Genomic DNA, 12,270 nt, shown 5'->3' with positions numbered 1-12,270 from the left:
TGGTGGTCCTGGGGGTGGAACTCAGGGGCTTTTCTACCTCCAGGCTATACTCCCAGATCTATTTTATACTTTATTTGAAAACAGGGTCTCACTACGTTGCTGAGAGCCTCACTAAGTAGTTGAGGCTGGCTTCGAACCTGCGTGATCCTCCTGTCTCAGCCTCCCAAGCACGGGGATTATAAGCGTGTGCCAACCACACCTGGCATAGACCCCGTATCAAAAATGAAGAAAAATCGGGCTGGGGGTGCAGCTCAGAGGCAAAATGCCCCTGGGTTCAAGGCTCATTACCACCCCCACACAAAAAATTCTCTCATATAATAAGGAAGGTCTTGGGTCTGATACCATCCTTGTTCACGAATTTCAAAGGCTCTAGGGGGCCGAGTGTCTCTTCGTAAGTCCATGCTTGGCCAGTCTCAGGAAGCAGAGTCCTTTTAGAGGTGCTTGGGAGCCCCTTAGCGCCCCTGCATGCGCAGGAGGCTCCCAGCCCTACTGTGGGCCCTGGACATGGCTGGGGGCGTGGCTCTCCAGGGCTGGCTCTGGGGGGCGTGGCTCTCCGGGGTTGGGGCGGGGCTCTGAGGGGGTGGGCGGGGCGGGTGGGGCCTGGGTCAGCAGTTTAGCTTTGTCCCTGTTAGGTGCTTTCTAGTTTAGCTGCCTCATGGGGCTTAGGAAAACGCAATCGCCAGGCCAGGGCCGGTCCAGCAAGTGGCTCTTAACATCAGTCTGAGCCTCTCCTCCCTCACCCCATATGTGGAAGGGGAGGCAGCCCGAATGGGCGGTCTAGTAATTCCTTCAATGGACGACTTTCTGCTTTCTGCCCATCCGCTTGAGCCCAGAATGCAAGCCCCCCCACCCCCCGTCCCGTTACCACCACTTTTCAAAAAGACCCCTGAGCAGCCCCCACTCCAGGCAGAACAGTGGGCCCCTGGCGCCCAGATGGACCCAAACCTGTCCTGCAGGCCGGCCTTCCGGCCATGGCCTCAGGGGAGCCTTGGTGAGGCTGAAGAGACAGCGGATATAGAACACCTGAGCTCATACCTGGCCCTGATGGGCAGCAGACGGTCATTACTGCTGACGTCTTCACAGACCCTTCCACCTATTGCAAAGATTCCCTGAAAGCCCTGGACAGTCAAAGATTCTAGCATTTTGTGTGAATCTACGCACTTCAACTCTTCTTGGTAACTTGTTGCATATAATGGACCTTCCTACTTCCTGGCCAAGTGATGAGCGCTCTGTTTCCAGGGTGGGTACCATCTCTGGAGCTGCTCAGACCAGAGCTTCAGCAGGGCCTGGGAGACTCTTTACCACGCAGTGGGAATCCTTTATTTTTGTATTAATTTACTTATTTTTGTGGTTATTGAGGGATTGAAACCAGGGGCATTCTGCCTTTGAGCTATATCTACTTATTTTGCAGTACTGGGGATTGAACCCAGAGGCATTCTACCTCTGAGCTACACCCCCGGCCCTATTTTTTATTCTTTATTATTTTTTATTCTTTATTTTTGGAACAGGGTCTCGTTGAGTTGCAAAGGGCCTAAGTAGCTGAGGCTGTCCACGAACCGTGATCCTTCTATCTCAGCCTCCCAAATGCTGGCACTACAAGCGTGCACCACCATGCTGGGCTCACCCTTTAATTTTTTGAAATAAAGTCTTGCTAGGTTGCTGAGACTTGCCAAGTTCCAGAAGCATTCTTCAGACCTGTGACCCTCCTGTCTCACCTCCCAAGTACCGGGATGACAGGCACATGCCAGCGGATCCTTCACTCTTTGGGGCACGACCTTCCGGCAGCGCAGCTCAGGGGCTGTGGTCAGGGGCGTGTTTTCCTGCACAACTTCATGTGGTTAGTTTTGCAAAATGACCTTTGCAATTCTTGAAGTGGCCATTACTCCTCTCCTCCCTCCACAAAGCTTCCTGGTTACTCAGCTGCCTTTATAGAGCATTGGAGGGAGGGAGGCAGTTGGCTAGGATCAGAGCCGGGTAACAGGAGGGCTGGGCTTGCCAGGGAGGCAGGGCCCTGGGGCTAAGCCTGCTCTCAGTGCCTGGAGGACGCTTCCCCGTCCTCAGGTGCCTTGCCCCGGCACTGGCCCAGGGATGGGCACCATTAGGGTGTAGCTGAGGATTTGGGAGCCCCTCCTCCCAAGCCGGAGAATGCGGCTCTCCAGAAGCCCAGCTTTCCTGCAGCCACAATTCCCGGGGCTTTATCTCTTCTCCCTGTCTGAGCCAATGTCTGTTCCAGTTAGTCACGAGCTATATTAAAAGGCAAGCCTGTTTTTAATGTCGCAGCACTGCTGGGAGTTGTATACTGTACCGGCGCAAGCCAGATGCCGCACCTCCCGGAAACACTCAAAGAGACCTGTGTGCTGGGCTCCAGCAGCAGCAGCAGCGACCTGAAGACTTGCTCCATCCTCTGCGGGCCGCATCCTCCTGGGGGCCCGGCCTTGCAGCTGTTATCACGGGATCCTAGCTAACTTTCACCAGATGCTCAGTGAGTTGGCTTCAAAGCCGGGCATGGTGGCGCACGCTTGTATACCCAGTACTTGGGAGGCTGAGACAGGAGGATTGCAGGTTTGAGGGCAGCCTCAGCAAGCAGCTGACTCATCAACCTAGCAAAACTGTTTCAAAAATAAAAAAGTGGAGTTTAGCCTGAATTTAGAGGTGGTATGTGTTCTCTCTGTGGAAGCTAGAGAAAATAAAAGGCATGTGTGTGTGGTATGTGGTACTGGGGATTGAACCCAAGGACATTTAACCTGAGCTCCAACCCTAGCCCTATTTTTATTTTTATTTTTTAATTTTTGAAACAAGGTCTCACTGAGTTGCGAAGGGCTTAAGTAGCAGAGGTTGGCCAAGAACCGCGATCCTCCTGTCTCAGCCTCCCAAACGCTGGGATTACAAACTGCTACACCTGGCTAACACTAAGAGACTAACACTGCAGAGACCTGTAGAGGTTAAAGGGGGGAAGGGGAGAGAAGGACTGAAGAAAACAGTTCAGACAATACGGTGGCAAAATGTGAAGCTATTACTACCATCTTCAAACTTGTGTGGGCGGGGGAGGGGCGCGAGGCGGGACGCGGAGGGGGGTGCTTGTGAAGAGTTGTGTGTGCGTAGGTTTTTGATACGTTGAGCCTGGCGATGATGTGAGCTGCAATGTACTAGTCGTTTATAAAAGAATTGTGTATACATCATATCGAAGCCTCTCAACAACCTTAGAAGGCAGGTTCTGTTTTATTTATCCCATTAACGGATAAGAAAATCAAAGGAAATCGTGCTCAGAATTGCACAACCAAAGCCGGGCGTGGTGGCGCACGGTTGTAACCCCAGCATCTGGGAGGCTGAGACAGGAGGATCGCGGTTCGACAGCCTCAGCTACTTAGTGAGGCCCTTTGCAACTCAGACTCGTTTCAAAATAAAGAATAATAATAATAATAAAAATAGGGCTGGCAGTGTCCGAGATAGAGCGCCCCTGGGTTCCATCCCCAATAGCATAAAAAAAACAACACAAAAAAGCATAACCAGAAAGCAACACTGATGTCAAAGGTCACCTTCCTCCCCTCCCCCACACATATACACACCCGCTGCCCTACCCTGTGCGGGGAAGGGCTCCGGAGGCTAGTTCAATGGGTTGACAGACATCAGAAAAGTCCACGAGAATAATTTTTTTTTTGGTGGTACTGGGGTTCCTGGGAGCCCTTCTACCTCTGGGCTACACTCCCAGACCTATTTTTACATTTTTATTTGGAAACAGGGTCTCCTAAGCCAGCGCCCCCGGCTGGTTTTGAACCTGCGCGATCCTCCCGTCTCTGCGGGGATTACAAGCGTGCGCCACCACGCCTGGCTAAGCTAACGAGAATTATTACTCGATCATTTTTAGATGCAGAGATTAGGTGAAGAATTAACTTAAAAAGACACACGCTCCCTTAAGTGAGAGTCTGTTGACAGTAAATAAACCAACTCTGAATGTAGCCGCTCCTCCTCCCGCTGAGGCCAAGCCCTTCCAAGGTCACAGTGAGGGATGCCGTTCCCACCGAGGTTCTGGCTTGCATCTGGGTTGGGATATCCTGGGGGATAAGAGCCATACGCCAACACTGGTCCCTAGGAGAGCCTCGTGGGGGAGAAGCTGGCAAGGTACAAGGGTTTTGTTCAGCTGGGTCACAACAGAGAAATAAAACCAATAAGCAAGAAGAAAAGGGGAAAAGTCATTACTCACAGACCCCAGAGAGGTTCAGAGGCTCCGGGAGCCCACAGAAGCCGGAGGATGGTCAGAGCTCTGCCGGCGGGCAGGGCCAGGGTGGAGGAACCCGGGGTCCTGCCTTTAAGAGGGGCATGGGCCGCCCTGATGGAGCGCCTGCATCAGCTGCTCCAGGAACACATGCACGAAGGGGGACTTATCCACAGGTTTCTGGTGTTGCCCACGATGGGCATCATGGCTGGCAGCTGTGGGTACTTTGGGTTTTAGGTCTGAGTGAGGAAGACCCCAGTGTGCTCTATCGCAAACCACCACGGGGGAGGGGGAGCTGTCACTAGGCAAAGGTGAGCAGGTGCCAGAGGAGGCAGCTCTATTATGTAAATTTCTCTTCTACCTCCGGGCTATACTCTCAGACCTAATTTTTTTTTTTTTTTTTTTTTTTGGTGGTATTGGGGTTCCTGGAAACCCTTATTATCTCTGGGCTACACTCCCAGACCTATTTTATTTGGAAACAGGGGCTTTTAAGCCAGCGTGGCTAGCTTTGAACCTGCGCGATCCTCCTGTCTCCGCCTCCCAAGCGTGGGGATTACAAGCTGCACCATCACACCTGGCTCTCAGACCTATTTTATACTTTATTTGGAAACAGGGTCTCACTAAGTTGCTGAGAGCCTAAGTAGCCGAGGCTGGCTTCAAACCTGTGCGATCCTCCTATCTCCTCCTCCCAAGCGCTGGGATTACACAAGCGTGCACCAACATTCCCGGTTTATTATGCAAATTTCTCGCAGGCACTTATTTTTGCAGTATTGGGGCTTGATCCCAGGGGCATTCTACCTTTGAGCTATATTCTCAGCCCTATTTTTTTTATTGTTTATTTCGAAACGGGGTCTCACTAAGTTGCAAAGGACCTCACTAAGTAGCTTAGGCTGGCTGCAAATCGCAATCCTCCTGTCTCAGCCTCCCAAATGCTGGGATTACAAGCGTGCGCCACCACGCCCGGCTTATCAGGCACCTTTCAAGTGTTTTGTCCTCCATTTCTGAGGCGGCAGGATGGAGCCAATGAGCTGTCCCTCACTTACCTGAAGAAGATGTTCTTATGTTCTGTTCTGCAGTGCACTGGCTGAGACAGACCAAACCCTGCAGACCTCGCCATCTCTCTGGGAAGTCCTTAGCTGGAAACCGTGAGCCACTAGGTGCTACTTAGCTGCTTAGAGCCTTCAGCTTGCCACAAACTGCAGCAGATACATCAGCAGGGATTAGCTGTTATGTACGCATGCGTCATGTAAAATAGTTTTCGCAGCTGTGATATTTATCAATTCAATGTCGTCACTGAGATGGATCATGGGGCATGATTGAAACGTAACAACCTTTTACACCTGGTTTCTTTCCTAAGTGCTACTGGACGCGGGTGATCGCCATGACAATCAGGAGTAGAAGCGTCTGGAGATGTCTGCGCTGAAGGCATCCGCACTAGTCAAGCCCTAAGCTTGGGAACAAGGTGACCAGGTCCTGCAGCGAGAGGCTGTGTGTGTGCTAGGCCTCCTCCCCTCCTCCTGGTGGGTGATGGCCTCTGTCATCCTGATGGGCAGAAAACAGCTGAGCTTGTCCCGGAGGACGCCAAAGCGTCTCATGGAAGCCTGAGCCCCGGCTAGCTACAGTTTCTCTTCTGATTTGGTATATCAGCTGAGCTGAGACAGTCTGACGTGCTGATGGTAGATGTGCTACAGGGAAGTCTCCTGGGGTCTCCTGTGTACCGGTGGGCTGCCCTGTGTGCAGAAGGGCAGGCCTCTTGTGTGCAGCCATGCAGCTGGAATCAGCCATGTCTCGCCCCTCCTCAGAATCAGCCACGTCTCGCCCCTCCTCAGAATCAGCCACGTCTCGCCCCTCCTCAGAATCAGCCACGTCTCGCCCCTCCTCAGAATCAGCCACGTCTCGCCCCTCCTCAATGCCTGGCTTCTTTTTGGAGGACCCAGGTCAAAACCGCAACTTCTCCCCCTTGATTGACTGCACAGGAGACTATTTGCATTTTTTAACTTTTTTTTTTTTTTTGGTGGTACTGGGGATGGAACCCAGGGGCCTTCTACCTCCGGGCTATACTCCCAGACCTATTTTATATTTTATTTGGAAACTGGGTCTCACTAAGTTGCTGAGAGCCTCACTAAGTAGCTGAGGCTGGCTTCAAACCTGTGCGATCCTCCTGTCTCAGCCTCCCAAGCGCGGGGATTACAAGCGTGCGCCACCACGCCCGGCTGACTATTTACAATTATATATCAAACCACCAAGTTAAATATTTTGGAGGAAAATGATAATAAGCAGGTTCCTGAGATTGTTTCTGCAGTGGATTAGAAATCTGGGTATTTTCACTACCTTTTCTATTTTTTTTTTTAGAAATGAAAGCATGTGATGCAATACTTGCTAGCAGATTTCCTTCTACACCAACTATATATATGTATATATATGTTTCACATATATATATATACTTGTTTACTATATGTATACTATATACATATATGTATACTATGTTTCACTTCTATATATATGTTTCACATATATATACATATATATGTTATTAATTGATAATTCAAAAATAATCCCAGTGATACAGACATTTTATTTCTACTTTACTTCCATTGGAAATTTAAGAAAACAGAGAAAAGAATAAGGTGAAACTCAGGGAGGTTTGTTCTCTGTTAAGCAAACCTTGGGAAACTACAGAAAAGAGACGGAGCCTGCGGGTTACATACAAGTTGCCACACTTGCAATTAATTTATTACAAACTCATCATCAGTGGCCCGGAACTTTCAGGAAAAGCAATTTCTGAGCGGATGTGGTTACACTTTACTTTAATGCCCTCAAAGCCAAAAACACTTTACTTGGTAATAGTGACATTTTGTTCTTTGACTAGGAAGTATGGTGACAGGTACAAAAAATAATAAGCATGCAGCCCTTTATTTGCTTTTCGCACTCTCTGCTTATAGTTCTGTATATTACATGACTGTGTTATACAAATACATTTATTTACAAAAACACTCTAGCTGTGCAAACGTGTTGCTTTTTAAAAATGTACGGAGAGTCCTGTTTCTGCCCATCCCAATATATATTTTTAAAGCATGCATAGAAAGTAACTTTGGTGTGGGAAAACTACTCTATGTGTGATCCCGTACAGTACTATTGTCTATTTATATATTTACAAAAGTTGATCAGGTTATGGAACCGTACAGAAGTGTACATTTGAAAATCCACAATGCGATCGTGTGGGTTAGTAGGTCTCAGGAAACAAAGGGGTTAGATACTGCAAAGAAAACCACCAGATAATCTCAATATGTTTGGGGGGCGGAAGGGAAAGCAACAAAACAAAACAAAACAAAAACCCAAAACTAGCTTGCTTGGGCTAGCAAATTACTATACAGACATTTCATGGCAGTGCAATTGTGTGGATTGTTTCCCCGCAAGCGCCCTACCGGCTTACGGAGAAGTGTATTGGCTTATAGTCTAGGATGCTACGCTCAAATGTACAATGCTATAGTATCAAAAATGTTTTGGCAAAAAAGATCTCGAAAGGAACCATGAAGTTTTGACAAAAATAGAAATCTGTAATAAAGCTAAATAACACTAAAATAAAAGGAAATATTATAATATCTGTTTTACAATTTATATAGTCACACTTGTGTATTTCTCTGTTCACGTCTATCTCCGTAATGAAAAATAGTTTTATACAAAACATACTAAAATTCTGCAATCATACATGTTTTACATGCTGAATATAGGTTCTCCTGTCTCACGCACACTCTTCTCTTCCCCGACTGTTTGTTGCACATGCTAACTTCAGGTAATTGGTATCTCTAGACAGTAACACTATGTAGTTACAACAGGAAAAAGTATAAACAGAAAATTAAAAAAAACCCAACAGAACAAACAAGCTTTACTGAAATCTGTTACTCCAGTATTTAGCACATACTTTGCGTTAAGCTTCAAACGGTACAGCGATATATTACATTCTCTTGTGAAAACAGTTGCAGACTGCTAAAAATTTATTAAAAAAAACAAAGAGCGAGAGAGAGAAAGGAACTCCAACAGGTGTCTAGCAAGATCTGGCCTTAGGAGGTCTCCTTTGCTGCGGACGGGGCGGCTTTGCTTGAACCTCCGTTCTGCGCCTTGTAGCTGGCGAGGCTGGGCGTGTGCACGGTCCTGAGGCCCCGGGCACCTTGGTTCGGGGAGGCCGGGGAGGGCGGGGAGGAGGAGGAGGAGGAAGGAGGGGCTGCTCGGCCATTTTGAGACTGCAGTGGGAATGAGAGGTGGGGGCCTTTACCTGTGTGAGGGGGGCTCTGAAATTTTAAGGAGCCATTAGAGACAGAAGGGATGAGCGAGGAGGAGTGAGCGGATCGTCCTGTTTGGGGGCTGAGAGGGTTAAGTTTAGTAGCAGGCGGATTGGGGAGGTTAGAGGTGTCACCGCTAGAAGGTAGAGAACTACTTTTCCCAGAGCTGGGAGAAAGCGCTGGAATCTTAGAAGCGGGCAGGGAGGGGGACGTAGGCTTACAATCCCCACCAGCTTTCTTAGCACTTCCGTTAGCCTGCAAACAGAGACGGCGGGAGACAGTTTGTCAGAGAGCTGGTCACAAGACCCACCCACAGGGCCTGGCAAACGCAGCCCTCCGAGCCAACCACAAGCCAACAACACACAACACCTGGGGCCTGAGCTAAGTCTGGACCTGGGACCCCCCCACCCGAGCACAGGACAGGCGTGGACGGAGCAGGAGGAAGGAGCAGGCACGCGACGTCATTCCCCACGTGTCCCTCCCTGTCGGCCCTGCTAGCCAGTGAGCTTAGGGCGTGGGGATTATTACTGGGTGGGGTGAGACAGCGATGGAGAGTTAATGAGGTCCTAAGGAAAGGCAGTCAACGCGGGCGTTAGTACTGGCGACAGCTCCAAAGCCACGTGGTGTGTCTCTGTTCCCCGAGATGTTCAGATCAAGTACGACCTTCACCAAAGAAAATTCAACTGGCCTGGCACCGTGGGTTAACAGTTAGGATTTGGCGTCACAGAGGAAAAGATGTCTGATTGTGAGCATGCAAGAGCGAGGTGACAGGTTGAACACGGGTGTCTCAGCCTTCCTCCACGCCCCAGATCCAGGGTGTCTATGGAAACCGTATCTTACAGCGAAAGCACGGTATTTGGTATCAACTAAGTCAGCGGCTTGCTTCTTAATGGCAATACTGTCCATCCGAAATTGGGTTTAAGGTAAGACTACCTGGCGGTAGTGGCGGGAATCCTGCAGCTTGGAGTGCTTGCCGGGCTTGTCCAGGCTTCCGGGTCTGGTCTTGGAACCCAGAGGGACTGGCATCCTGCTCGTCTGCGCGGTCCCGCCGGAGCTCTGCGGGAAGGACAGACAAGGGGGAGAAGACAAAAATAGCAGGTCAGTGGTTGGTCGCTGAGGCTGCCCTACTGTGTGCACCGGAGAAGCTCAAGTCGGGAAGCCAGAGCCCTGCATGCGGGACAGATCTAGTGGACACCGACTGGGGTTAATTGGGAGAATCAAACAGAATCAATTGCTCACTACTGATCAAACGGATTTTAATGTGTCAGAGAAATCAACTCCATCAGACCACGGCTGACCCAGCGCCCCAACCGTTTACCCGACACCAATCAGCAAGAGAGGAAAACACAACAGAATCATTAGCTGTTAGACACCTAGTTGTTGCTGTGTTGAAGGCGAGGGAGAAAGTGTAAAGAGGAGGCCATCAGTGCCGCACAAGACAAAAAAACAACAACAACAAAAAAACACACGGAGCCACCTGAAAGGAAGCGATTAAGTCACGAGACACCTTTCACTACCGGTGATTATGCAGGTATGAGAAAGCTGGGTCCTGCCGCCTTCCAGCAGCCAAGATACCTTACGTGAAGCTGCAGCCACTGAGGCGGGGGGCTCTGGGGCAGGGGGGGCTCCATCCAGAACTAGCAAGTTTCGGGGAGAGGACTCGTGGGCTCCGTGTGAGGAGCTTGGAGCGGGATCTCGGCCGGAGGGACAGGAGGTGTCTACTAGGCCCTTGGGGCTCAGCTCACTGATGGTGTTTTCAAGCTGTTTAATGGTCTGCTCCAGGCTGTCCAGTGTCTTGTAGGTATTTTTCCTAATTTCATCCGTTCTTGAGATCTGGGAGGTGCCCTCCCCGCCGGGCTGCTCCTGCCTCCTGGCTGGAGTCTTGGAGGCATCTTCAGGTTGCGAGCGGGCGATTTCGAATCGCTTGGCTTCCTTGTGCTGTTTCAGAGTGCCGTCCTCTTCCTCCTCCTCGTAGACCACCACCTGCAGGGTCTTCTTGCCCGTTTTCGTTCCAGTGCGGATGGCCTGCGTCAGAGCCGCGAGCTGCTTCTTAGGGAATTTGAATTTGAACTTTTTCTTGGGGCTTTCAAAGGGGTCCTCGGCTCCGTCAGACCTGCCTTCTGGAGCTGAAGAGCTGGGCTCGTTGGAGTGTGCTTCCTGTCCCGCTGGGCTCTTGGTCCTTGCCGACGACGGGGAGTGTGGCTCTAAATTCATTTCGCCCTGCCGGCCCATATTATGACTTCCAGAGGCAACCTGCTTGTGGACCATCGGGGACCTGTTATTCTGGACCGCAGAGTCTCCATTTTCCTCCTCTTCCTCCTCCTCGATCTTTTCTTCCCTCATCATTTTCTCCAGCTCCTCGTCACACTCCTCAAAGATGGTTGACAGTCTCTTATACGCAGAGCGGATGTCCATGGGCTCGTCAAAGATGATGATAACTGGCTTCTTGTCGAGGCACACGACGGGCTCTTCCAGCTCGGCCCCTCCCGGGTGAGAGGTCGTCTCTTTCTTGGCGTCGATGTTAACCGTCTGGACGTCTTGTCCCTTTTGGGTCACTATGTCGTGGACCTCCCCGCTGGACAGGACCTGGACGGCGGTTTTGGTAATCATGAAGGCGATGTTGTCGGTGGTACCGTTTTCTTCGGTGGGGGAACTGGGGCTTGATTCGCCATCCTCTTGGGAGTTAACATTCACGTGCCTGGCCCCTTTGGGTCTTAGAATAACCTGGCCGACGTCTGTCAGGAGAATATCTTGATCTTGTGTTCTGACGTCGCGAACACTGGAATCTGACGAGCTGGTGGGGGCGGGAACGTCGTGACACCTGTCCGTAGGTTCTTGCCCTGGCTCACGCCTCTCTGTTGTCTGTGCATGGTTCGGCTTCTGATTCTCAGTGCCAGGTAGAGGGTACTGTAGTCCTGAGATCTTAGTTCCTTTGTTTACCTCAGCTTCTAAGGAATTAATGCCAGAGGAACTGAAACGGACCTTGGGCACACTTTTCTGGGAATAGTTTCTACTGTCTCTGAATGAACTCTTCTTGGATATGGAATTTTCCTTCACTGAGATGTCTGCTTTATATTCCGATGTTTTGGATACACCAGAAACACTATTTTCCATTTCTCTTTCCCACTTAGGAGGTTCACTAGGTCTCAGAACCCCTGCGGTAACCTGAGAGGGAGACGGAGGGGGGAAACCGCACACGTTAGTCAGAGATGGGTCTGCGTGGGAGGCTAATTCATCTGCTCGGTATTGCTGGAACACGGACGTGGCGAACTCACCTTCTGCTGTGCCACATGGGGGACATCTTCATATGCAACCTCAGATTTCCGTACGTCTTCATGGAAAAATTCCAAATTCTGGTAGGACAGCGTAGGACACGTTACTCCACAAAACCACACCCCCCAACGTGGACTACAACTAAATCATTCCTTTAATTACATTTCCAAACATGCGGGCCAAGCACAAATGGGGCCACACCAATGCAGACCCTCTGGCTCTGTTTACCTGGGTCCTCTTTGTTCTCCAGCTTCCAAAAATGCCCTGCGTTTGTATAAGACGAAAGGCTCGATTAGCAAAGTATTACAGGGACTAAAAATGTTGTGGTGGAGCAGACCCATCAGTGAGTGTACCTCTTTCCAACATCTGATGGTGACCTTAGCGGAATCTACAGCCACAAAAAGTAGAGAACACAGTTCAGGTGGCAGACGGGGCTCACGTCCAAATCCAGATCTGCCTCTTTACCCCGCGACTCAGGCGTATCACTCATTTTCCTTGTCTGCA

At 50.1% G+C, this 12,270-nt stretch overlaps 1 protein-coding gene across 4 annotated transcripts in view; it reads right to left on the bottom strand.

The window, feature by feature from the left end:
* Positions 1-8,274: 8,274 nt before the first annotated feature.
* KIAA1217 overlaps positions 8,275-12,270 on the bottom strand; it is a gene marked incomplete at both ends in the record, with an annotated part of 339,403 nt that continues 335,407 nt past the window's right edge. Inside the window, 4 exons of one of the 4 annotated variants that reach the window (XM_080717095.1) lie at positions 8,275-8,748; positions 9,427-9,549; positions 10,069-11,658; positions 11,769-11,846. In XM_080717095.1, coding sequence (XP_080573221.1) covers positions 8,275-8,748; positions 9,427-9,549; positions 10,069-11,658; positions 11,769-11,846 — 2,265 coding nt within the window. Of the gene's footprint in view, positions 8,749-9,411; positions 9,550-10,068; positions 11,659-11,768; positions 11,847-12,270 lie in introns of those variants that run through there. The other 3 variants (XM_080717096.1, XM_080717097.1, XM_080717098.1) reach the window with 3 other exon arrangements.

This window comes from Muscardinus avellanarius, assembly GCF_963383645.1.
Source record: "Muscardinus avellanarius genome assembly, chromosome: 20".
NCBI lineage: Eukaryota > Metazoa > Chordata > Mammalia > Rodentia > Gliridae > Muscardinus > Muscardinus avellanarius.
This window is presented reverse-complemented; position numbering and strand designations above follow the sequence as displayed.